This window comes from Peromyscus maniculatus, chromosome 22 (assembly GCF_049852395.1).
Source record: "Peromyscus maniculatus bairdii isolate BWxNUB_F1_BW_parent chromosome 22, HU_Pman_BW_mat_3.1, whole genome shotgun sequence".
Taxonomy (NCBI): Eukaryota; Metazoa; Chordata; class Mammalia; order Rodentia; family Cricetidae; genus Peromyscus; species Peromyscus maniculatus.
The window spans coordinates 37699090-37726347 of NC_134873.1; the positions used below are offsets into that span (position 1 = coordinate 37699090).

The 27258-nt window shown below is 47.7% G+C and overlaps 1 protein-coding gene across 2 annotated transcripts in view; it reads left to right on the forward strand.

Annotated features, from left to right (window-relative positions):
* The window catches only part of Pxdn (peroxidasin), a 78127-nt gene that overhangs the window by 39982 nt on the left and 10887 nt on the right, over positions 1 to 27258 (forward strand). For both annotated transcript variants that reach the window (XM_006989785.4, XM_016008070.3), the window contains 15 exons: positions 2823 to 2894; positions 3227 to 3298; positions 5551 to 5720; positions 5987 to 6104; positions 8274 to 8443; positions 10648 to 10920; positions 13204 to 13320; positions 14370 to 14528; positions 15225 to 15337; positions 16087 to 16243; positions 18873 to 18981; positions 19589 to 19746; positions 21653 to 23156; positions 25479 to 25613; positions 26345 to 26553. In XM_006989785.4, the coding sequence (XP_006989847.1) occupies positions 2823 to 2894; positions 3227 to 3298; positions 5551 to 5720; positions 5987 to 6104; positions 8274 to 8443; positions 10648 to 10920; positions 13204 to 13320; positions 14370 to 14528; positions 15225 to 15337; positions 16087 to 16243; positions 18873 to 18981; positions 19589 to 19746; positions 21653 to 23156; positions 25479 to 25613; positions 26345 to 26553 (3536 nt within the window). The remainder of the gene's footprint in view (positions 1 to 2822; positions 2895 to 3226; positions 3299 to 5550; positions 5721 to 5986; positions 6105 to 8273; positions 8444 to 10647; positions 10921 to 13203; positions 13321 to 14369; positions 14529 to 15224; positions 15338 to 16086; positions 16244 to 18872; positions 18982 to 19588; positions 19747 to 21652; positions 23157 to 25478; positions 25614 to 26344; positions 26554 to 27258) is intronic.

Consider the following 27258-nt stretch of genomic DNA (forward strand, 5'->3'; position numbering starts at 1 on the left):
CAGACCCTGGCCCTGCGTTCACCATTGCAGGAACAGGAACATAACTGGCTTTCCTGTCTAACAGTGAGAAGTTGGGTGCTCACACGGTGGTGGAGACACAGACATGCAAACAAGCACAAGCTAGACGGGCTCTTGTGGTAGGAGTGTCCAGCATGGGACAGGACCTGTGTTCACGGCCACGTGCGGTTCCAATCACGGTGTCATTGTTTAGGAGAACACAAGCCTTACCCCCTTGTAGTTCTAGTTAGTGGTGTTGAGTGTGCCAAAGTGCCATATGAGCTTGGGCTTTGTCATAAAATCAGTCATTGTGGGCTGTTTGTTTTTTTGTTTCTTTTTAATTTTTTTTTTTTCAGGCATAAAATTCAAGTAAAGTTACGAAGGATTTTCTGGTTTATGTGTCTGGCTAGTGACCTTTCACTCAGTAAGCTGAGGCAATCCTTGTGGGATTTCAGGCTATCTTGGGTTTGCAATTTCGTGGATGGAAAGCAGCTGTTAGATGTACTGCAGGAACAGCCTTGCACTCCAGTCCTGTGTCTGTTGCTGTGTTGCGCCAGAGGATTGGCACAGCTGGGTCAGGGCAGCCGCGGGCAGGGCCGTGTGCTGCAGCAGCCACATGGTGCACCTGTATCCACACTAAGCTTAATTAGTCAGCAGGCAGGTCTGGTAGCCTAGAAAGGGGAGTAAAGTATGTTCAGAAGAGGTTTGTAAGGCCTTGTGTAAATGGCTCCAGACAGATGAAACAAGGAATCCAGGTTATTGCAAAAACTCTTGGAAATACCTAGAGACTTTACAGATGTAGATGTTTACAAAGGGACACATTCTGTTTTCACCAAGTCATCATGGTGCTAACCTGGCAGGGAGTCCAGGGAAGGAGCCCAGCTGGGGGGAATAAAGAGCAAGAGGATTTGAGTGGCTTCCGTGAAATAGCCAGTAGAGCTTTCTGGTGACCAAGAGCGGCATCCTGAGACAGTGGGGATTTAAAAAATAAACCCAGACTAGTGGAGACAGGTTGGTGCTGCTGGGGTATGGCTTTCTTTCTGAGAACTGAATGCTGTAGTGAGACTAGGGGACGATGGACCCCTTGCAGGTGTGATCAGAGGAGCAGGTCAGTGTGTCAGAAAGGACTCAGGCCTCTAGGGTTCTGTCTGACGTTTGTGTTTGTGCAGAGTGTGGCTGGGAACAGAGTTCCTGCTGGCTCTGCCTCAGACTCTAGTAGCTTACCTGCAGAAGATGCCACTCAACAGGGACATTGGGAACCATGAGGCTGTGAAAGCCTGGATGGGGAGCCCTGGGGCAGCACTGGGATCTGCCTTGCATTTTCAAATAGCTCCTCAGGGGGCCCTTGTTATCCTTCTCAACACGGTACACTGGGCCAGCGTTAGTGGCTGATTCAGCAATGGTGTTCTGAGGAGTCCACTCCCTGACCTCCATTGTCTCCGCCATCCAGAGAAGAAGGGCGATGGTGTCCAGAATCTACCCGGAGTCCCAGCAGTCTGGAGTTTTGCAAACCCTGAAAGCCACTGTCCTTGGTGCTTCTTGGGGCAGGATATCTGAGGCCCATCTGTCAACTTCACTGCAGGCTCAAGGGCTTTGAACCCAAACCATGCTACTTGCCCTTGTGGGAGTCTTGAATACCCTGCTTTTGTTCTTCCAGCTTAGCTCAGGTTCAGCCAGAGACTCCCCGGCAGCTCCCCAGGGTTGATGGTTCATGTGAGCCACAGAGACTTAGAGACTGAGCATATTGGTCTCAGCTTCCTAGCACACACCAGCTACACATGGTGGAGACTGAGGATTTCTCTTTGGTCCTGTTTCCTCTGGTATCCTTGGATCAGATGCTGTGCTGGAACACTCACTGACCCCAATGGCCTTCCTCTTTCTTTCTTGTCTTGCAAACACATTGTCATATGGGGAGTGAGGAGCACATACCTGCACCCGAGGAAGGTCAGGGAAGCCTTGGTGCCCTGTGCCCAAGGAAGGGCAGGTGGGCTGTGAACTGTGGTCCTCAGAGTTTAGGAGGCTCTGGATTAGTTCTGCCTGGGGAGTTGCTATGGAAATAAGCTCATTTGGGGACCCAGAAAGAGCACTAATCTCACAGCTAATGAAAATGGGTTTAGAGAACAAGGCTTTATGTGGAGCTGTGGTGAAGAAGGCTGCGTGTTAGCTCCGCTGCTTGATTCTGTCTCTGGCCCTTCATTGAACAGAAGTGTCTATTATCATAGTCACCTGAGGGAAGGCTTTTCTCTGCATCAATGAAGCCTGGGTAAGAAAGGTGACTGACATTTTACTGAGCTGAAAAAGTCCCACCATCTTTCAAAATGAGCAAACTAGCATTCCGGAGAACGAAATTAGTTATAGCCTAAATTGTAAATTGTTTGACCTAAGGAGATGTTCACCACCTTATGTTACCCCCTGCCTGAGTGCCTGGTTCTGTAACTGTGGTGTTCTTAGTGTCACATGGAAGCATCCACAGCTTAGTGCAGGAGTCCTGTGTGTGCACATGGACAAGGGTCCTGTCTGCTAGGTTGCTTTTGGTTTTTCCTTGTTATCTATTGCTGGGTATCATAGATTAACATGAAGGGGCTGGGCCACTGTCACACCACTTGGGTTCATGGGGACCCAGGGCTTGCTAAGTCGTGAGGTGTCATCTGTGAGGTAGCCTGCCTGCTCTCACATGTGTCTTCTTGTCGCCACACACTGCGCAGAGCATGGGAAGTACCTAGTGACATGTGGATGTGAAGTGTGGAAAAAATTTTGGAGCCAAAAATCTGGGTTGAAAAGGTCGGTAAGTCGTTCACATTTGTGCTGTTCTTTTAATCCCCTAGGTACCTGCACTTCAATCAGATAGAAACTCTGGACCCGGAATCCTTCCAGCACCTGCCGAAGCTGGAGAGACTGTGAGTCCAGCTCCCTTCTTTAATTTGCAGCCAGGCCCCAGCTCATGCTGCCTGAATGGTCAACACCTGATGAACACTTCCCTGGTGCTTTTGTGTAAAATCCATCTCTTGTCTCAGAATCAGAAGTGGCGCTTGGTATTCTGTGTTCGGTAGTAAAATAGGACAGAAATCCAGTTTTTTCTTGAACTGAAGTACATAGCAGTCAAATTCACTCATGTTAAATAAATACAACCGATAAGATGTGTGACCTCTTGGGCTTATTTTCACATGTTTAGGAAGTTTTTGTTTGTTTGTTTTTTAATGCAGTTTTGCTCTATTTTCTCTTTCCACAGGTTTTTACATAACAACCGCATCACACACTTAGTTCCTGGGACATTCAGCCACTTGGAGTCCATGAAACGACTGTAAGTGTGCATTTGGGTGTCTGCTGCCTCCAGTGTCCATGGGACACCCTCTCTCCAGCTTCAGGAAAGCCTTAAGATGCATCTATATGCCAGAAATGCAGGCCTGTTGAATCTGTTTCAGTGTGAAGAGGCAAGCAGATGACTCACATGTGGCAGCAGGCTGATACTTTAATAGGGATCTGGAGACAGTTTTTAAATTATGTTTAAATTCCCCCAATTAAGTTTTAATTGCAAGCCACATATTTTACTGATGAGAATGAAAGCCATTCTGGAAGCATCTTCAGGCGTATGCCTCATATTCCTTTTCTTGAAATTCTTTTACCTGAATAAGTAGACAGATGTCTACCTAGTTTTTTTTTTTTTTTTTTTTTAGGCCTCCTGAAATAACCTTTGTATACTTATTATTATAATAGAATTAAGGTATTTTAGTGCTAATGGAGGTATTTAGCACCCTTGATTGTTGTCTTGTGGTCTCAAGAGCACAGTTAAGATGTTACTGGAATGTGTGGTGTCTATAATGGACTCCAGTGCTCATGGGGCTGGCTTCATTTCTGAAGCTGACCAGATCATGAGGCTCTCAGCCTGAATACTATCAGATGCACAGAGGCAAGCCATTCCCACCCAAAGAGTGGCTTAAATGGGGATAGGAACTCGCTGGGGAGCATGACCAGTCAGGGGCCGTTATTTTTCCATCCATGTCCATGAGACAAAAACTCTTTCTCCAGAGAAGAATTAACAGGCAAGGTGAATCCACATTTGGGGTGGGAAAATAGAATGAAAACTCATGTCTTTGGTGTATAAGAGGGGAGAAAGATATTGCTAAGATAAATGTCAGGAAGGCCCAAGGCGAAGGATGAGGCAACCCATGAACTAGCCTACAGATGGGTTTCCCTATTTACAGCCTCAGAGAGACACACTGCTCTTTTAGAGGAATGCCAGCCCTTCTAACCCAAGACATTCCTTCTTTTGCTGCCTTTACATTGCTCAAACATGAACATCCTAGATTCGGAGATAAGGGCTAAGTCGATCAGAGTTGGCCTTGCCCCTCAATGGCCTCACTGAAATGCCCTCTCCCAAGGAGCAATCAAGATGGGTGTGGCCTTCCTCCAGCTCACTCGGCTGCCTGGGGTAGACTGGACAGGCATATCATGCTGAACTGCCCATCCAGGCTCACCCACTGCCCCTTGGTACTCTTCTGACTGTAGGATCTTGCTATTCAGATGTGGATTGCAGGCTGGGTGCCCCAGGAAGCGATGGCTGTTATCCAACCCAATGCCCATTCTTACCTGAGTGTGGGGTGCTGCATCTTGTTGGCCATATTTCTGCCAGGGAATATAGATGTGTGTAGTGGTACCAGATTTGGGTCATTGTCTCCTCTGGGCTAATGCCCTGGACAAATGTGGATTGGGCATGCATCTCCCCCCGACCCCCCTGTACCAGGTTGTGGAGTGTGTGTCTAGTAGTAGTGTTGTTACGCAGAATTCAATCCTTGACTGGTCATGCTCCCAGGGAGTTCCTGTTCCCATTTAAGTTACTCTTTGGGTAAGAGTGGCTTGCCTCTTTGCATCTAATAGGATTCAGGCAGTGCCCCTCATGACCTGTCAGGTGGCCCTACCTGAACCCCAAAGACCTTGCCTTTGTGCAGAACAATTTTCAAAGTGAGGGATCTTGCTGGCTCTAACTATGGAGGCAGAGTTTGTCCCCACGGTGCTGTTACCCTGGCTCTGCCTCATCCATGAGATGCAACCCTGCTCATCATGTCTGTGATGCTCCCATAGGCATGGGGACATTGAGCTGCTCTGGTATGCCGCAGAGTGGAGCACTGTTGTGAACTGTCAGTGACTCTCGGGAAAGTCTGTGACTCGTCTAGCCCATACTTGCCGTGGTTTTTTTTTTTTTGTTTTGTTTTGTTTTTGCCGTGTTTGGATTGGACCTAGGGCCTCCAGCATGCTACTGGGTTATATCCACAGCCCATTCCTGGGTCTGAAGCTAAGTACTTGGTCGCTGGTTGGCTTTACCTCTCTACTGAAAGCCTCCTCAGGGCTTCAGACTCTCGGGCTTTTCTGTAGATATTTGACCACCTCCCTCAGTCCTTCCGATTCTCTCCTGTAAAAACCAATTTCTTACATGATTAATGCCCAGATGTTCATCATCTTTAGCATCCTTGAGGCTCCAGAACCTGGAGGTTGTTCTGTCCAGGATGGATCAAAGTCTCCTTAACTCCTGCAAATCTTCATGACTTCTTTCCGTAGGCGACTGGACTCAAATGCGCTTCACTGTGACTGTGAAATACTGTGGTTGGCAGATCTACTGAAGACCTATGCCCAATCTGGGAATGCACAGGCAGCAGCCACCTGCGAGTATCCCAGACGCATCCAAGGACGCTCTGTGGCTACCATCACCCCAGAAGAGCTGAACTGTGGTGAGTGGGCCCTGGAGTCCCTGCCAAAGGACCAGTATGACCCCAGCAGTCCAGACTTATCCTCAGTTGACATTGCAGAGGGGCTGATTTGTCTTCTGTCATGGGAGGCTGAAACTCTGGAAAGGCAGTATGTCATTTTTGTGGGCACATATGTGCCGAGATGTGTATTCATGCCTTACAGTATCACCCCGCCAAGAGGATTCTGATTTGGGTTCCCACCTGTGTGAGCCTCATGTTTCTCCATGGTGTTCATTCCTTGCATGTAGAACGGCCCCGGATCACATCAGAGCCTCAGGATGCAGATGTCACATCGGGGAATACGGTGTATTTCACCTGCAGGGCTGAGGGCAACCCCAAACCTGAGATCATCTGGCTTCGAAACAAGTGAGTTGTGTGGAGAGTAGAAATGTCACTGCAGCCCTGGGAGCCTGTGCACTTCCCCATGCTTGACAGACACCTTCCCCTTCTATGTAGGGAGATGTAAAGGAAGGAAAGGTTCCACACCTTCGCTCTTCCACATAGCAGCTGAGCCTGAGTTACTGGGAGAAGAGCTTTCTCTCCAGTGGGACTCATTCCTCCTAGGCCACAGGTCTCTTTCCCCTGGTCAGCCATTGACCTGGCAGCATTTTGGAACTTTCTTACCCCATCCAGTGGGAGCTAGGGAAGTACTGTATGTCCATTTCTGTCCATTTGTTCTCTGGCCAGAGCTTCTGGTGTTTGGCAAGATGTTAGTAAGTTTTGGACCAGTGCCGTGATGATGGACTTTCTGGGGTTGGAGACAGCTGACGTATTTGGCCCATTTCTTTTCTTCTTTGAGGCCTAAGTGTGTGGGCTATGATGAGTCTACACAGGCCTCCTTTGGCTTCTGGAGTCTTGTTCTGAGTGAAGGAGTTTCTCTTCATTCTACAAACATGGTTGTGACTGCCTTACACCTCACAGCAGTTGTTCATGGATGGCAGAAGGGGTTGTCTGCTTGCCAGCACTCTGGCCCAACTATGGGAGCATCCCGCCAGCTGGATCTGAGAGCTGAGTGTTGGTCGGGTTTATTGTGGGAGGGAAGTGGGCACAGAGAATTGAGGAGAGGGACACATATGAGTGGGGGTGGGACAAGCAGTGATGACCATAATGTAGGGGCAGAGACCCAGTCTAGAATGAGGTCAAGGTGCCTGGGGATAGTACCCTTGTCTGTGGTGACATAAAGCATTTTTAAACTTATATTTTGAAGGTGGAATCCTTGGAGGGAAATCCTAAACACAAAACCATCATATAATCACCTCTTAAATCCATTTGTACCAACAGACATCAGCCTAGAGTGAGGATTGCACTCATGGTCTGGCTCCCAGTGTGTTCATGCCAAGCTCACTGGCTGTGCCCAGTCTTTCAGAAGCAGAGAAGCCTCCTTGAGAACATCACAAATTGAGTTTAGGAACAGAAGGCTCAGATACTGACTGTCAAGTCATCCTTGTTCCAGCTGAGACTCAGATTCCATAGCAAACAGGAAGCTCTCTTAAGTAAAGCTCTGTTTACAAACGAAACAAATAGGAGAGTGACCACTCAACATTTGAGAGAATTCAGGGGCACAGTGAAAAGATGATACATCAGAGTCAGGATTATGCCAGGTCTTGCATTGGTCACATTGATCTTGGAGCCATCTGTATGGGGAAAATGTGAGATACATTCAGCCCTTTAAAAACCTCCATGTCATGCATAGCTCTGGGGCTGATGAGAGTTAAAATCTAGGACTGACTACAGGTGGGATTCTAAAGTGTTAGAAGGTTGTATTAAACAGTAGAGGCGCATCAGTATGGCTCAAGACCTTCATACCTTTTATAAATGGAAGACTTAAATTAAAACTACAAAAATAAATATGACTGACCTTGAGTCAAAGTCCCAAGGCCTGTCCTTCCTTTGGTGCCAGCTCTGCTTGTCACTCACTGAGGTTCCCTGGCATTCTTGCTGCTGACCCACATGCACCCAGGAGTTGCTGCCTTCCAGGAGACTGTGTCAGAAGCATGCCCAGAGCATAGAAAGGAGGTCCATGGGTTGTTTTGTTTGTTTGAGACAGGATTTAATGCATCCCAAGTTAGCTTCTTACTTACTGTATAGTGGAGGATGACCTCGAACTTCTGATCCTTTTGCCTCAACTTCTCAAGTACTGAGATTATAGGTATGGGAACCATACCTAGCTTCTTGCTTTTAATTGTATAAACTATGTTTCTACACTTTTTTAAATGTAATTTACAGAGATAGAGGGAAATGTGTTATTTGCATTTTCCATTGGGTTAATGTTTTCCTTGTTTGGAATTAGGACCACATTAAAGCATTTAGATTGGGCATGCAATAATGAACACATATTTGTACTCCCCTAGACATGTCTGCTAAGTCACAGTTGCTGAGGGAAACATCTGGAAGCAACATATCTGTTGCTCTTGTTCTCTAAGCCTAGCATGTGTCAGCTGCATTCTAGAGCATTAGAGCCCACTGGAGGACAGACCCCTGGGAGAGGTAGAGTACTGGCCTGAGCTGTAAGCACACTGGTTTCTGTCTCTGTAGTAATGAGCTGAGCATGAAGACAGACTCACGCTTAAACTTGCTGGATGACGGCACACTGATGATCCAGAACACACAGGAGGCAGATGAGGGCGTCTACCAGTGCATGGCAAAAAATGTGGCTGGAGAGGCGAAAACACATGAGGTGACCCTCAGGTACTTGGGGTCTCCAGGTAAGTGGAGGATATTGCACGTTAGGGTTACCCTAACCACCCACTTCCTCCTTTCTTTGTACTGCAACTCAATGAAGTCTGAGATGGTAAAGTTCCCATGCCAAGTAGCTCACGAGATTTCTGAAGCATAGGGTCATAGGTCATTCTAACCTGCCTCAGGCCCATGGCTACACCCTGCTGCAGGGGTATATACAGAAGCTTTGAGTTACTACCACAGGTAAGAAATGAGGAATAATCATAACCAGTTCCATCTGCCTATGACAAACAGACTTAAAATCCATAATTGCTTATTTCTTAGTAAGCCATATAACATCAGTAATTGCAACCATGATTTAAACCCCATGAAGCTTTATAGGAGCAACCACACTAATAATCGCCAATGGACTTACCTCATCCCTGTTATTTTGCTTAGCAAATACCAATTACAAATGAATTCATAGTCAAACTATAATTACGACCCGAGGTCTACAAACGTGTTCCCACTAATAGCCACCTGGAGAGACTGGCCATGCCTCACGGCAGGTACCCGCACAACCACATCATATACATGCTTCTTGGCACTGAGGCCTCTGTTTGCCAAGGGCTTTGATTATTTCAAATTAAATTTTAAAATGCTGATTTTTGTTGAGCATATCATGTTTAAAATGCCAAGCGTCTGTCCAAACCAGAGGAAACACAGCTGTGGCCTTCACGCCTCTGCTACAGTATACAGGCACCAGCCCTGTTCTGGTCTGCTTGCTCTGTCCATGGCCGGTGTTCACTGTTCATCCAGCAGTTCTCAACCTGTGGGTCACGATAGTTTCTGGTTTTTTGTTTTGTTTTTTAAAGAAAGGCAACATAAGACATAATCTATTTACTAACTTATAATCTGGGGTGATATACCACAATCTAGGTGCTAATGCCCACAAGAAAAGCTGTTTATAGAGTCTCAGTAGAAACTAGAAGTGCCTCGTGCTACTTATGTCAAATTTTGCAAAACAATTTTTTTTTTTTTTTTTTCGAGACAGGGTTTCTCTGTGTAGCTTTGCGCCTTTCCTGGAGCTCACTTGGTAGCCCAGGCTGGCCTCGAACTCACAGAAATCCGCCTGGCTCTGCCTCCCGAGTGCTGGGATTAAAGGCGTGCGCCACCAACGCCCGGCCTCAATTTTTTTTTTTTAAATCTTGTTTTTTGGAACTTTTTGGATTCCATGTTGTGGACCCACAAGAAACAGCACAGGGCATAATACAGACTTAGGAAATCATATGTAGGTTGAGTGTCAAGGGTAGTTGTAGGGTAGTTTCCAACACAAGGGTGTGTGTAACTTCCTTTCTTATGTCCATGGCTCCCTCTTTCCATGTAGGCTATGTCTGCTGTGGTCCCACTGCGTGTGGAAACCTTCCCATGAAACATACTAGCAAATGTGTGGACTTTTCCCATTAGATTTAGAGTTGACACTGTTCTTTCATTTGCGGATTTTTTTGTGTGTGATGAAAGTGATATTTTTTATATGGTTTAAATATACCCCACAATTTCTTATGGCAATAGAGACTACCACAAAGCTTTAATTGGGTTGCCAGTGTATTTATAATAAATAAAAGCAAAGGTTCTTCGGAGAATTTAGAGTCTGTCTGGGGAAAGAAATACAGCTCTCCCCATAGTGTTCACTGTCCACAGGTTGCCTACCTTTGGTTGAGCTGAATGTGGGCACCATTTTATTTTCTGCACTTTTTCCCCCCATTAATCCATGTGTGCATGTGTGAATGTGGAGACGTGTGCCACAGTGTGGAAATCAGAAGGCGGCCTTGGCTGTTGATCCATGCATGCCTTTAACCTTGTTTGAGACAGGGTCTCTTGTTGGTCACCCTACGTACAATAAACTAGCTGGCCAGCTAGCTTCTGAGGATTCTTCTTCTGCTTCCCATCTTGCATTATAGATGTTAGAATTACAGATCCTATCACATCTGAGGTTTTGTGTGCAGGGGATTTGAACTGAGGCCCCTGTGTTCACATGGCAAGTGTCTTATTGCCTACTGAGCCATTTCCTCAGCCCCATCTATGTATTTATTTGGAAAAGCAAAACAACAAGTGACTATGTAATTAAATGTTGTTGGTTTTACTTATTTTGGAAGCCATTAGGGTGAATGGACAGCCTAGGCATCAAAAATACCAAGTAGAGATCTTGTGAAGCTGTGAGAAATTAATTGAGAATTTCTGTTTGTGACAGCCCGACCCACTTTTGTAATACAGCCGCAGAACACAGAGGTACTGGTGGGCGAGAGTGTCACTTTGGAGTGCAGTGCCACAGGCCACCCTCTGCCGCAGATCACCTGGACAAGAGGTGACCGGACACCCTTGCCGGTTGACCCTCGAGTGAATATCACTCCCTCTGGAGGACTGTACATTCAGAACGTCGAGCAGAGTGACAGTGGAGAGTACACGTGCTTTGCCTCCAACAGTGTGGACAGCATCCACGCCACAGCCTTCATCATCGTACAGGGTGAGCCGTCAGACTCTTGTCTTCTCATGACTCCATCAGTGCCCTTGGCTTTGCCCGGCCTGCACCGTATCACATGCCCCCTGTACCACTTAACTTGCCCTTTCATTTTTCTTTGTTTTTTGAGTCAAGGTCTTTGCAGCCTAGCCTGGCCTTGAACTTTCGATCCTCGTCTCAAGTGCTGGGATTAAGGTGTGCACCGCATGCCTAGCTATTTTGATATGCATGTATGTATTTGTATGTGGGTGGGTATGCATCTATATAACCAGAGAACAATGTCAGGTGCCATCCTGGTTTTAGGGGTTTGGGGTTGTTTTGAGACTTAGTTTCTCATTGCCCTAGAAATCACCAAGTAGACTGGGCTGGCTGGCCAGGAAGCTTCATGGACCCTCCTCCCTAGCACTCTGTCCAACTTGGTTGTTTTATGTGGCTTCTAGGGACTGAGCCATTTTTCTAGCTCTCCCTTGATTTTTTTTTTTATTTCATGTGTTATTCATATCATACATCTTTATCCATTCATTCCCCATCCCTTCACATCCACCCTCCGTGCCTGCACCCTCCCAAATAAGACAAAATTCAAGAGAAAAAAGGAAGAAAGTGTGACCAAATAAGTCACACCATATACTCTTTGTCCATGCATCTCGACTTGCAAGTGTTCACTGCAAAGAGTCATTGGTCTGGTTCGAGGACCCTGGTCTCCACTACATGTTCAATGCTGGGCCCTGACTAACATTCTTCCTGGACATCCCCCTGCCACCCTGTGTTATGGAGATCCTGCAGCTTTGGGTCTGTAGGTCAGGTCCCTGGACATGCTCTAGCAGATCATAGATGGGGTGGATGTTGGGGAAGGCCAAGTCATAACCCTGGGTCTGGGCCTGGGCAGCTATAGGGTTGGTCCACCAGATGGGAAGTTGGGACAGCTCTCCCATAGTGTCACAGTTTTGGGGCTGGCTCCCCTACACCTGCACTAACAGGGTTGGCTCTATTGTGATACCCTGGCAAGTTGTAGGGGCTGCTCTCTCGAGTGTTGCAGCTGGTAGGGGCAGGGATGGCTCTCCTACTCTTATGACCACAGGGCCATGTCTCCCACCTGCCTCTGGCATTGATGAGCGGGGGTGGGGGTGGGGGTAGGGCACATCAGTCCCGCCCCTGTTGCCACAAGCAGACGGGTAGTAAGGACAGCTCTCCCATGGTCACAGTTTCAGGGCTGGTTCTCTTACACCTGTACTAACAGTATTGTCTGCCTTGCTTTTTAAGATCTATAGCATCCCTTCCATTTGACCTGTCACACATGATTTGGTGGTTAGACAGCTTTCCTTAGGAAAATAGGACTTTGAGGTTGCAATGTTCAGACTACCCAGGCACTGGCATCTGTGAATGTGGACATGAATACCTGGCATTGAAAGTAAATCAGTGTGTATGTGATGCAGATAGCTCTGAGTATACCCTGAGGTCACAGTAATAGTGAGTCAGTGTGTGCACCTTGCATACAGTTTTGAATGTACTGATATTACAGTAATGTGTATAAAGTATACATTGCCAAGGGCACAGTAGTCATGAGCCAGTGTGAGTGCTTTGCATACAGCTGTGACGTTTCTTAGATTACAATGCCATGTGCACCTTGTACATATCTGTGAATGCAGACCAAAGTACCAATGTCACCAAAGTCCACTTGAGAAACCAATGAGTTTTTTAGGGATTATTTACAGGAATATGGGTGAGCAGAAATGATTCAAAGACAGCTGTATCACCAATGCCAACCCAACATGGGTGACAGCTCACCAAATCAGGGAACCTGGAGCACACTGCACAGCCTGTAGGAAGCTCAGCAGTTTGGAGAGTATTCTTTCCAGCTGGCTCAGTTGGTCTGAGCATTGTCCAAGCAACTCAATGTTTTTATTCCTTCTGGTCAGCTTGATTGGTCTCTGCTGCATTGAGGCTGTTTGGCTGGTGTCTGCTTCTTCCAGGTGGCTGGGGCTGTCTGAGAGTGTTCTCTCAGCAGTGTTTTTGTTTATATACTCTTGAGGAGGAAGAGGCCTCGGGAGCCTGGTCAGTTTGGGGGACTTTCTGAAGCTCTTTTGTAGTGTTTCCCTTCCCCTAGACCATCTGCTGTTTCACCTGCCTTTCCACATCTTACGCCTTAAGTCTCCCTCCAAGATGGAAGGTTTTAATCTTGGAGGAACGGCTTACAAAGTACATGATACCGTTGGTAAAGTCCCTTGGCTGTGCTGTCACTGTACAGGGTATTGTCTCTCAGTGTCACATTTAAATGTTCTTCCCCTGCAGCCCTTCCTCAGTTCACTGTGACCCCTCAGAGCAGAGTGGTCATCGAAGGACAGACTGTGGATTTCCAGTGTGAAGCTAAGGGCTACCCTCAGCCAGTCATCGCCTGGACCAAGGGAGGTAAGATGTTACCCTGGGCCCTCTGTCTTCTCATTCACTTGGGACACAAGCTATTGTCCCTGGGTCAGGCAAAACCAGCATCTTCCCCAAAGGGGAGAGCTGTGACGTTGGAAGAGGACGAGGTATTTATAGAACCTGCCTTGTAGTGCCGCGCTGGTGGTCGCTGAAGGCATCATGGATTGAAGCCGTCTTTGCAGAAGGACTCGGGGTGCCTGTTGGAGCATCTATACAGTGGTTCACAGTGTGTGGGCTAGAGCCTGTAGAACCCACCAAAACAGGGTTTATCCACTCATTCCCAGAGCCATTCCCCCATTTCTGCACTTAGTGTGTGATCACTTAGTACTTGGTCAGATCATGGCTCCTGGGGTCTGATGAAAGCTCATCAAGGTTGGGTGAGATTGTGGCAAGGGCAGGTGCTAAGTTCACTGAGGAAACCTCTGTAGGTCTCCAGTGGTCCTGCCCTACAGCCTAGGCAGGGACCCTGGAGATGATCTGCCACCTTGGCTTGAACCAAAAGGTCACTGCATCCTCCTTCTGGGGAGTGCTCATGGATCCTGAGAAACAGAACGAGGTAGAGGCCAGTTGCACACTTCCTCTTGGTTGGCTAGGAAAGCTACCTTGTGGAAAGGCTTATCCACCTTTTCAATATCCTCCACCTCCAAGGGGGCTTGACTTCTGTACAGTCTAGGCCCAGGTTCCCTTAATGTCTATTTCCTTAGGCATACTTGGGGTCAGCCCTACAGGCACCCTGAGTCCTTGTCTTGTCCTCACCCCTAATTTTGCCTTTTGGCTCTGTTCTCTGTCCCTTTTTGTGATATTCCTTGGTTGATATTTCTTGACTCCTCCTTTACTGTTGGAGCCCACACAGGGATGTGGAATAAATGCCTACTTGCTGGAGCAGGAGTGGGCATTTGATACCTGATCCAAGAAGTTTAGCCCAGTGACATTGCCATCTTCAGAGATAACATTCTCTCTAAATCTCCTGTCTCTGACCCTGACCCTGAAAACCTTTATATCCAGAGTGACTGATGTCTTGCCCCACTTTGTAGGGAGCCAGCTCTCAGTGGACAGGCGGCACCTGGTGCTATCCTCAGGCACACTCAGGATCTCTGGGGTTGCCCTGCATGACCAAGGCCAGTATGAGTGCCAGGCTGTCAACATCATCGGCTCCCAGAAGGTCGTGGCCCACCTGAATGTACAGCCCAGAGGTAGGTGCTGTTGACTGGGTAGATTTGCGAGTGCCTATCACCAGTGACACACTTCCTGCAGCTGACGTCAGGCATCAGTATTATAGTTCTAGCTCTTCTGGTCACTGTGTTCGGTTTAGAACCATGGTACTTGTGTTCATGAGGGATTCACAGGTACTTATATCTTTATTTCCTTTGTTATAAAGACATTTATTCATTTCATGTTGGCCTCAAAGAGTCTGACTGTGTTAGTGAGCATATTAGGGAAGACAACTTAGATGTAGCCTGAGGCTCTTGGTTTCTGTAAGGCCCGCGAGGGTACCATGAGCCTTGTTTTGTCTCTTAGACCCATAATGTCCGCTGTGGGTTTTGTGGACTCCCCTCCTGTACTTGCTTGGCAAACGCAGTGCTCAGGTGCACTTCCCCATGGTGGGATCGCACAGTGGTGCCTGCCAAGCTGCCTCTTCTGCCCTCTAAGTCCTGAGCATCAGGATCATTGTTTTATCAGTGGGCCAACCACACTGCATGCTGCTGCCTCTTGGTAATGGGTGTGAGTTGAGGAGTGCAGGCAGCCTGGCTTGCCACCCAAGCCGCCAGTTTTTCATTTTAGCTAACAAGTTCACTTGCAGGGCTCTGGGTTGGCCTGTGTGGGCTCTGCTCTTCTGAAGTCTGTGGTGTGAATCAAGTGCTGCCTCATTCTCCACACTTGCCTCCTAGTCACCCCGGTGTTTGCCAGCATCCCCAGTGACATGACTGTAGAGGTGGGGACCAATGTACAGCTGCCCTGCAGCTCCCAGGGGGAACCGGAGCCAGCCATCACCTGGAACAAGGTAAGAGCTGACCCCTCACCCAGGCTCTCTCTAATGTGGGAAGTGTGATGCAGGAAGCGTGTGTTTCAAGTACCCTGAAGGCAGCCTTAATAATAAAGATAATGAAAACAAAATACACACTCCAGCATCAGAAGTCAAGAAAGTCCTCTACAGGTACACAACTTCAAGGAATGAAGTTGAATTTTTATTACTTCATTTTTCTTTGCTCTTCATATTTAGCCCACGGTTAGGCAGAATCCACATACTCTACACAAAGGAGATTGCTGAGATGGAATAGTGACCTCACTAGGGATCCCTCAGAGTGCCAGTTCTCAAGGCTCTCCAGCTACTTCACTGCCCACCCACCTTCTCCACAGTGGCACAGCTGTGGTCTGCACACGGCTTATCAATTCTGTCTCAGAATTGCCCTCTCTCCTAGAGGCCTGTTTCTATGAGCCTTTTCCACCATAGCTCATGGCCTCCAGGAGTTATGCTCCCAGGTGCTCCCAAAATAGTGGGGCTCATCTATTGTACATACCTGTTCTCAGCAAAGGACAGGTGTGTAGAAGAGCTTGTCTCATTGAGTTGGACTTGGGAGAATAGTAATGACTCTCCTTCCCTGGGAAGATTGGGACAGATGTAAACATAGCCTCAGAGATTTTTTTTTTTTCCATTTGAGTCTTAACACTGGATAGACATTCCTTTCTCCCAGGGCAGCAACTTCTGATTCCCAATCTTACTGCAATATCATTTTTATTATTCTGCTCCAGGATGGTGTTCAGGTAACAGAAAGTGGAAAATTTCACATCAGCCCTGAAGGATTCTTGACCATCAATGATGTTGGCACTGCGGACGCAGGTCGCTATGAATGTGTAGCTCGGAACACAATTGGATATTCCTCTGTCAGCATGGTACTCAGTGTGAATGGTAAGATGTGTATGCCAAGCACAATGCATTGTCTCATAGGGCTTGGGAGATACAATATCGGGGCTGTATCTTCATCCTATAAGTGTCCATTTAGGGTGTGTGCTGGTTAGTTTTAACTGTCAATGTGATAGAATCACCTAGGAAAAGTTTATTTAGGAATTATCTAGATAGGGTTGGCTTGTTGATATATCTGTAGGAGATTGTCTTGATTGTTAATTAATGTAAAAAGGTAAAGCCCACTGTGGGTGGCACCATTCCCTGGGCAAATGGTCTTGAACAGCGTAAGAGAAGAGAAAGGATGCATTTGATTTTTCTATGCTTTTGACTGGATTTGATACTTTTAAGTTCTTGCCCAACTTCCTCAATAGTGAACTGTAACCTGGAACTGTAAGCCAAATATATCTTTTCTTCCCTAAGTTGCTTTTTGCCAGGATATTTGTTACAGCACCAACAATCAAATGAGAATATGATGGTAGTATGATTCAGAAGTCAGAAAGTTTGGCCCTAACGTGGTCAATGACTGAGCTTACCTTGGAGTATCTTCTTCTTCCTGTATTTTTTTTTTAAATCTTCAACAGCTCTTTTCATACCCAACAGTGCATTTTATGGTGATCCCTGCAGGCATTTCCATGCCTTGCAGATGGTTATGGCTACGTGCAGCCTGGGATGCTCCTCATGCACATGGACTGTCCTTTCCCAGGGTAGTAATTAGCCAGAGTGTGAAGATTTCATCTCTGCATCCTCCCCCACTTTTATTCTCCTCTCTGCCTGTCTTGCTTAACTTTGGGGAAGAGGAGAGCCAAGAACCCTGCTCAGACACAGCAAAGGAAAAAAATTGATGAGAGAGTTATGGGGTCTGGAGCTCAAGGGAGGAGTCAGGGCTGAGTATATTAACACCCTGGGACTAGATGAGGTCACCCAGGAGAACCTGTCTAAGAACCAGAATGGTCATTCTGCCCTGGCTTGTCTAGCCATCAAACTGACTAAAAAAGGAAGTCAACAAAAAGATATTCTCCAAATGACCATTGAGGAGATGGGGTCAGAGAGCAAGGATTGTATCAAATAGACTCTGTACCTGTCAATCGATGTGGAGAGAAGAGTCAGAGTAGGGGAGAAGAGGAAGAAAGAAAGATGATGAGTGTGAACAGGAAGGCAATATGCACAAATGCACCAGAGACTGGTAGAAGCAGGTAGTTCCCAGTGTATCCCAGGCAGTGGAGGTTTGCCTGACCAGGAGAGTCTTTCCCAACCATGCCTTGTCTGTCCCAGGGGAGGAAGTCCGTCCCAGCAGGGGAGTTCACCCTAGCCACACATTGTCTGCCCCAGGGGAATGAGGTCCACCACAGCAACCAAGTGAAGGATCATTTCAGCAGGGTCTCTTCAGCTGTGTCCAGGCCTGTGAGGATATAAAGGAGAACTAACCATTGGGTTAAGATGGAAGTGGTGTGGTGAGAGCTACTTCAGTGGCTGAGGGTAACGATAGGTTATGGTGGGGTTATTTGTGCTTGGCAAAGACTGACTACTGACCAGTTCTTAGGAGGTGAGAAAGGAACAAGAACTGAGACTCACACTGGACTTGGTGGTGCATGCCTTCATTGCCAGCACTTGGAAGAGACAGGTAGCGCTCTGTGAGTTAAAGGCTGGTTTGGTCTATACAGTGAGTTCTATTTCAGCCAGGGTCTGGCATATCTTATCTATATAGATACATAGACAGATAGATACAGATGTATACATATAGGTAGCTATAGATAGATAGATAGATAGATAGATAGATAGATAGATAGATAGATAGATAGATAGGTCTTGTTTCAAAAAAATAAAAAGGAATCAAGTATGAAGCTTTGATGGAGACAGGTTGTGGTGTGTTACATTTGCTGTGTATTGTGTGTGTATCTGTGTGGTGTGCATTATGGTGTAGGCTTATTCTGTGTGTTATGATGGTGTAATATGGTGTGATGTGTCTCCTACAGTGTGTTGTGTGGCATGTTTATTCTGTATGCTGTGGTATGTGTATTATGTGTATGTGGTGTGTGCAGGCCATCTGGGTATCTAGGTGCTGATTTTTTTTTTTGCTGTGTGTGTGTGTGTGTGTGTGTGTGTGTGTGTGTGTGTGTGTGTGTGTGTCTGTCTGTCTGTCTGTCTGTGGGCCCTAATAAAGATGTCATGATGGTGACCACTCAAACAGGGTAAAGACTGGCAATGGGGTGGGAAGTAAAGAGTGGAATCAAGCATTGGGGATGGTTGTCCTTTTAGAAGAACAGAGACTTCCAGAATGAAGACACCTCCCCTCATGTCACTGTCCACCAGATAGACCCGAGAAGCCTCAGCCCCCCAACAAACATCATACTGGGCATAAGCACTTGCGTGCTTTGTGTCATAAACATTTTACCACTTTTACAGGATATCATACAATTTTTCACAATTAAAGAGCCTATGATTTCCATACTGTTTAAAAACAGCTTCTCGCAGAATTGATGATGAAATAGCTTGAGCATCGGTTCAGCAAACAGAAATATCTTTTGGATGAAAGCATGACTTATGTCTAGATGATGTCGTGTCTAGACGTGGTTGTATGAGTAAGAAAGGAGTGTTTATTTTTTCCTGCTAACGTGAGTTCATGTTTTCCTAGTTCCTGATGTAAGTCGAAATGGGGACCCATATGTTGCTACCTCTATTGTGGAAGCCATTGCAACCGTTGACAGGGCCATCAACTCTACGCGGACACACTTATTTGACAGGTATGGTGGGCAGGGCTGTGGCGCTGGCCTTGGATGGGGAAGCGGGTGGGGTGGGGCGGAAGTCGTGTTTTCCTAGTGCGTGGGTCTTTTGCCCATTTCACTCCCCACACTTTACTATAACAGTCTAAGAACTTCCATATGAAAGCCACCAGGAGCGTCAGCTGACTGGCTTCTCTGGGGTTAGCATGCTAGCAGGAGGTGGACCTTCTTCACAGGCTCCGGACTGTGATTCACAATCAAAACATTTTTTAGAAGACCCACCTCATTCTTTTTGGCTTGTTAGAAACCATTTGGCAAAAACAAAATATTACTGAGGTGGCCAGTGGCTCCGTCCATGTTGGCAGCTGCTGCAGACTCTCTGCACCTTACCTGAAATGCGATGCCCGTGACTCTCTCTCTTGACTTATTAATGGTTTGTTTTCAGTGTCTTTGGTTCTTGTTTGTCTGTCTGTTGCTCTGTCGCCTTCCACCTGGGATGAGTAAGGTACAGTGCACCACATTGTCCAAAGTAGCGATAGAAATTTAGAAATATCAGTACAGTTTTAGTTTCTGGATTTTGTCCCCAGTGATTTATCTCATTGATTCTCTCTCTCCTCACTCCTGCCAGCCGTCCTCATTCTCCAAATGACCTACTGGCCCTGTTCCGGTACCCACGGGACCCCTACACAGTGGGACAAGCCCGGGCAGGAGAGATATTCGAGCGGACCCTGCAGCTGATCCAGGAGCATGTTCAGCATGGCTTGATGGTGGACCTGAATGGAACAAGTCAGTACCATGTTCTTCTACCTTCTTACTTGAGCATGAGGTAGCAAACACACCCTGCTGCATGTGCATTGTGTGAGAGGCTCTGACTATGATTGCATTAGTATCTGAGCCCACTTTTTCCTGAACGTGCATAGGTCCTGGTGTCTCTTTTGGTCAGCTGGGGACTTTGCCCAATGTAGGACCTGATTATCTGGGCTGTGGATGATTGATCTGTGTCTCTGCTGGGCTTCCTGTGTGTCCGTCTTTCTATAGGCCTAGTCCTTGTGTGAAGGGGAAGCTTCATAGGACAGTCTTGAGGTAGCTGGTGTTTCTAATTGCTTCTCCCAGCCTGCAATTCCTCATGCCCCCTTACTTTCTTGGATCTTTGTATGGATATTTTGAAGATCATCCTCTGTAAGCCTTTAATATGTGCAGACTGAGTCTCTAGAGCCAGACATAGGCTAGAGATACTTTAAGGAAAAGATTCAGTGCTGACTTTGACCAGCAGAGAGAGACAGAAAGAGACAGAGAGAAAGAGAGGGAGAGAGAATGTACATGTATGTGTATAGGTCTTATGTGCCTGAATATGTGCACATATGTGAATGTAAATGTGCCCATGTGTGAGCAAGTATCTCTATGAGCATATCTTAGAGGCATGTCATATGAGTGTACAGGCAGCATTGTGAGTGAGTGTGCATGCATATGTGTGTGTAGTTATGAGAGTTCATGTGTGAATGTCAATGTGTGAGCATGGCCCCAGATTGCGTGTGTACAGGTGTATACATGCACAGATGGCTTTTCTGAAGACTCTGGAATATTCTGCAGGGGAGGGATAGTGAGAAATGTGAAGACCTTGGTGTAGGCAGAGTTTTCCCATTCTGGAAGCCACTTCCAAATTACTACACAAAGACTTATATAAATTACAAATGTTTGGCCAATAGCTAGGCTTATTACTAACTAGCTCTTACATTTAAATTAGCCCATTTTTATTAATCTATATATTACCATATGGCTCGTGACTTTACCTGTCCTCTAGCATGTCTTGCTTCCTGGGTGGCTGGCTGGCATCTCTCTCTCTCACTCTGTCCTTTTTCCCCCCAGCATCCTCAGTCTGATCGCCCCACCTATACTTTTTGCCTGGTTATCAGCCATCAATGTGTTATTAACAATGAGCATAATCCACAGCACCTTGGCTGTGCTAATGTCTACAGGCAGCATTTGATGAAGCTGAGCTCTGAGCATGGGATCCTGGGGTCATTGTGTGGCTATGCTTGATGACTTTAGGAAGGTCATGGACACTTGATAGAGGCATGCTGCTGACCAACAAGGCCTGCAGTTCTCCTGTCCGAGGTTCTTGATCAGGAAGCCAACCCAGCAGGAGCCTACCCCTGGCTGGACAGGTTGGAGGTCATGTTTTGTGATAGATTCTGTGAAATTCAAGGCCAGTATCATGAACAGTGCCCTAGGGTGATGGCAGGAGACTGGAGAGGATGGTAGGAGTCAGAAACCTATAGGAGGCCTCGCACATGCAGGTGGCTATCGGATGGCCTCTGAAGAAAAGGCTTTTCTGTATAGTAGTCAGTACAATATATAGTGATGGGCACAGGGAAGCTGTTCCATAAGGAGGGGACCTCCTGTGGCTGGTGTAGACGTGCACTCTCTGCCTGTTCCATGAAACAATATGAGGTGAGGCTGAAGGTCCTCGGCTTTGGACCGCTGAATGTGACGCCCCTTACACATTATGAGAATCAGTGGTATAAACCACAGGCCTGATGGTAGGGCATCGAAACTATTAGCAAACCGTGAGCTGAGCCAGAGGGTACATTCTACATCGGATGCCAGGGCATCTGCAGGCACCAGCTGAGACACTGAGGGCAGTGGTCTGCATTGCTGGTGGAAGTCAGAACCACCCTGCTGTGTGTTGCAGGTTACCACTACAACGATCTGGTGTCCCCGCAGTACCTGAGCCTTATTGCCAACCTGTCGGGCTGCACGGCACACCGCCGTGTGAACAACTGCTCAGACATGTGCTTCCACCAGAAGTATAGGACGCATGACGGCACATGCAACAACCTGCAGCACCCGATGTGGGGCGCCTCATTGACTGCCTTCGAGCGCCTGCTGAAGGCTGTGTATGAGAACGGATTCAACACGCCCCGTGGCATCAATCCCCAGCGTCAGTACAATGGGCACGTGCTCCCCATGCCCCGCCTGGTGTCCACCACACTGATTGGGACAGAGGTGATCACCCCTGATGAACAGTTCACGCACATGTTGATGCAGTGGGGCCAGTTCCTTGACCATGACCTGGACTCTACTGTGGTGGCCCTGAGCCAGGCTCGGTTCTCTGATGGCCAGCACTGCAGCAATGTGTGCAGCAATGACCCTCCCTGTTTCTCCGTCATGATTCCCCCCAACGACCACCGCGTGCGGAGCGGGGCCCGCTGCATGTTCTTTGTGCGATCGAGCCCTGTGTGCGGCAGCGGCATGACATCCCTGCTCATGAACTCTGTGTACCCTCGAGAGCAGATCAACCAGCTCACTTCCTACATCGATGCGTCCAACGTCTATGGCAGCACAGACCACGAAGCCCGCAGCATCCGCGACCTGGCTAGCCATCGTGGCCTGCTGCGTCAGGGCATTGTGCAGAGGTCTGGCAAGCCTCTGCTTCCCTTTGCCACGGGGCCGCCCACCGAGTGCACCCGTGATGAGAATGAGAGCCCGATACCATGCTTTCTGGCTGGGGACCACCGTGCTAATGAGCAGCTGGGCCTGACGAGCATGCACACGCTGTGGTTCCGGGAGCACAACCGCATTGCGGCAGAGCTGCTGAAGCTGAACCCGCACTGGGATGGGGACACTGTCTACCACGAGACTCGCAAGATCGTGGGGGCAGAGATACAGCACATTACCTACCGGCACTGGCTACCCAAGATCCTGGGGGAGGTGGGCATGAAGATGCTCGGCGAGTACCGGGGATACGACCCCAGTGTCAATGCTGGTATTTTCAATGCCTTTGCCACGGCAGCCTTCAGGTTTGGCCACACTCTGATCAACCCTGTGCTCTACCGGCTGGATGAGAACTTTGAGCCCATCCCACAGGGCCATGTGCCCCTCCACAAAGCCTTCTTCTCACCGTTCCGGATTGTCAACGAGGGGGGCATCGACCCACTTCTCCGAGGGCTGTTTGGCGTGGCCGGCAAGATGCGCATTCCCTCCCAGTTGTTGAACACGGAGCTCACAGAGAGGCTGTTCTCCATGGCGCACACTGTGGCCCTTGACCTGGCTGCCATAAATATCCAGCGAGGCCGGGACCATGGCATCCCACCCTACCATGACTACAGGGTCTACTGCAACCTGTCGGCCGCTTACACCTTTGAGGACCTGAAAAATGAGATCAAGAGCCCCGTGATCCGGGAGAAGCTGCAGAGGTAAATACTGGTCAGCTGGGGCACTTTCATTAAGGATGTGTGGATCCCAGGTGATCCTGGCTGTGAACCGCGGTGCTACCATCTCTGAGTTCAAGTTTCTGTGGTGGCTCAGGGTCGGGTGAGAGAAATCCGTGGAGGCTGAGATTAGACAACTGGAAGCCTGCTGTCTGGGATGCTACAGAGAGCCTAGTGTCAGGTAGAGGCATGTCTGCCAGCCTCTCTGTGCTCAGGTGGTGGACTTTGTAAACTGCAAGAAGTTTTCTGTTGAGTGTTGAGACGGGAGTTGTATTTTACTGGCTAGGACAGGTAAGAGTCAATGGCAAATGGGCATCAGACTGGCCAGCCTCCTGGGGCTGGCTCGGTCTGTAGCCCCCTATGCTTATTCAAGTGGCCGTTTGTTCATAGAAGAGGAGAGCTGGACAACAAACGGGCAAATTTCGAGGGGCGACGAATATCCCACCACTCGGAGGATAGGCCCAGGTCTGCTCAGGATTGGGTCACCTCACCTAGGGCCAGGCTTCTTCTCAGACCTGCCTCCTGGGATCTGTTCAGACCTGAAGGTCTATGGAAGGGCTCTCTTTTTGTGAGATACTGCTGTGGTTTCTGAATGAGCGCTGCTCTGCCCTCTGTGATCCAATTCGTTTACATAATCATATTCGATTACTGGCAAGGGAAGCATATGAGTTCTCCGCGGGAACTGTGTATTTTTTTGTCACCGTTATGCTTAATTGGGATTTATGCTCACCGACTGTACTTGGTGTGCTTCAGCGTCCCCCTGTGTTCCTATCCAGATGGCCACAGATGACTTTCCCAGTCTTTTTTTTTTTTTTTTGATTGCCAAAATATTTCAGAACTCCTTAGTTTCTGGTAATCCTGCCACTGCTGCTGGAGATGGTGATCCTAGCCTGGCTGCAGGGGAGAGACCCCTGGCAAAGACAATGCTTACCCCCCCTACCCCACCCCTCTACCCCACCCCCACAACACACACGGAATTACTCATCGATTTTTTTTTTTCTGTGAACCCATTACCAAGAGGAAAAATGAGACATAAACAGGAGGAGAGATGAATGCCAACAAAATCCAGGGCTGTCAGGATTTTCAGCAGGCCTTAGGGACAGCAGCTGCCGTCTACTGTACTGGCAGCCTGCTGAAGTTTTACATTTCAGGGCCGCCTGGGGATGAAGAACTGGGCTGAATCTGGACTTCTCTCCCTGGTGTGCGTCCTGTAAGCGACACAGTCCGGGTCCCCAGGCCCCTGAGTGAGAGAGCTTTGTAGTGTCATGGAGACCATCCCCAGCAGGCCTGAATCGGATATCCTTCAGCCTCCTGCCATCCCCTTATGAGTGGGAGGGTGGAGGACAAGGAGCAGGTATCCTGAGGAGGCACTGGTATCTGGTGCTTGTGGAACACGACCAGCAGCCCTCCAGGCTCCCATGTCAGGTGGCTTCTCGTAAGGCCTTGGAGGCTTTAGTCCAGCATGCTTGTCCTTGGACATCAGACAATGAGCACAGTTTGTGCTTGCGAAGGCTGGATGCCAGCTTAAGTGAGAGCACATTTATTCCACTCGCAAGATGAATGAATATCTTTTCAATAGCATGTCACAGCTAGATGGTAGGGTGTTCCACTGTCGTTCCAAGCCTGGTGGGGAATGGAGCCAGGGGATGGAAGATGCTATTTCATGCTCTAGCAGAGTCTCTAGCAGCAGTCGGAACCAAGACCACCTGCTGCCTTGTAATCTCTTGGGAAATTGAACAAGCGTAGAAAAGAAAGGTCTCTTGGCATTGTTATTTCTTTCTGTATGAACATATATTCCTGGAACACGGAGGACTTGGTGAAAATGCTTTGTTAAACATTTTCAAATGTTTAAGCCTCATGTTAGATATCTACCCTATCTAATTAACCAGCGTTTCCATATATGACAAGTGCGTTTCAATATATGGTAAGGCCAATTCCTGTTATTTTCAAATATGGCTGCTCATTGTTCATATACTCAGGGAAGAAGACAGGTGCTGAAGACAGGTGGGTGTGCCAGGGAGTCGGGTGGTTCTCCCTGGAGCACAGGAAACAACGTTTTAATTTTATTATCTATTTTTGGCTTTTCAAATTATTTGTAAATTGTGTGTGTGTGTGTATGTGTGTGTGTGTGTGTATACCAAAAAGAAATTTTTAAAAAAATATCATTAAATATGCTTTAAAGAAATACTGGTGAGCTCTCTTTGTTCAGTAAAAATCTGGAGAATGTGTGGATATGAAATACTCGCTGTGTTTCGAATCCCAGACAGCTATGCTGGGCAGACCTGACTTCCTCCTTGTCTGTTCCAGGCTGTATGGTTCGACTCTCAACATTGATCTGTTCCCGGCCCTCATGGTAGAAGACTTGGTCCCTGGCAGCCGCTTGGGGCCAACACTCATGTGCCTGCTCAGCACACAGTTCCGACGCCTGCGGGATGGAGACAGGTGGGTGCTGGAGAACCTTGCTGTACTTACATGGTTGTTGTGGACTCAGGACAGATGACGGTGAGGACCCCTCCCCACTTGCTGCCCTCCTGACGGCTCTGTACCTCCTGTAGCTGCCTGACACCTTACCGTTTCCAGCTAACACACTGAGTCCCAGGAGCTGTTGGTCTCTGGAGCCTTTTGAGTATTCATGGCGGCACTCAGAAGGACTAGAACATTGTTGTTTGTTTTGTTTGGATTTTTGAGATAGGCTCTCAGTGTATATCTCAGGCTGGCCTCACTCATGGCAAGTCTTCTGCCTCAGCTGTGCACCATACCACCTAACTGGAGCTTGTGGCTTGTGGCAAGACTTCTTTTCATTCTAACAATGTTAGTTTACTTTAGCGAATGGGAAAGTTGGCCAGACCTATGGCTGAGAGTTCAGTCAGAAGTTTAGCCACCCATCTCTTTTGAAAAGTAGCCCATCTTCTTTCTTTCTATCCAGATGGGCAAATGTACCGTTTCTTATATGCTGGGGCTTTTTGTTTTTCTCACATTTATTGGGTGAGAATTTGAGCAATGTCTGGGTCAGTTGTTTTGTTTTGTTTTGTTTTGTTTTGTTTTGTTTTTTTCTGTTAATGGAATCAGTGATTTCCATGTTGGAAGAACATTCTTACCTTGGATCCTTGTGGCCAGCTGTCTCCCTGCCTGCTGCTGACCCAACTGACCCTGTTGTCATCTCTGGAGTACAGGTTGTGGTATGAGAACCCGGGCGTGTTCTCCCCCGCCCAGCTGACTCAGCTCAAGCAGACATCCTTGGCTAGGATCCTGTGTGACAACTCAGACAATATCACCCGTGTGCAGCAGGATGTGTTCAGGGTGGCAGAATTCCCACATGGTTACGGCAGCTGCGAGGACATCCCCAGAGTGGACCTGCGAGTGTGGCAGGACTGTTGTGAAGGTATGTGGTGCCAGCCCCCTGCCCTCTTGCATGTCTCCCCATGCTTGGCTGCTCTGGTCCTTGGTATGGTCATTATTTGTGGTTGCTTTGCTTGGTGAGTGGTTACATGGTCTGAGAGATAAATGTCAAGAAGTCCTATCATGAAGGCATCATATATCCTTCAGCCTAGGCTATATGGGTCGGTAACTCTACACCCCAACACTGCCTCATGAAGAACTTAGGAGACACAGAGGCACCCAAGGCTAGTGTGCAGCTTTACCACCTTAAAGAGGTGTACACTGAAATGCTGATAAAAGTTCAGCACGGTAGGTGTGCACACACCAGCCACTGAGCCATGTGTGAGCATAAATACCATGCATTTAATGTCACATTCCATCCTCCTGCAGTACATCATGTTTATTGATGGCATTACCACCACAGATGCCTGTGTGAAGATGTCACTAGCTTCATTATTATCTTAGGCTGTGCTGCATTCTGATAACCAAAATACTGTGTAAAAGAAACAAAATAGTGTGTCCCTATTGCATATCTAACATTGAACCTTTTGTACAGCTACATCCAGGTGCTTGTGTGTTAGTCCCATGAATCACAGCCACAAAGAATGAGAAATAGCTGCTCAGGAAGCATAACAAGCAACCCATGTTATGCTGATACCCTGTTGTAACTTACAGCCAGAGAAAGGAGCTCTGGACTGTCTTCTTGAGG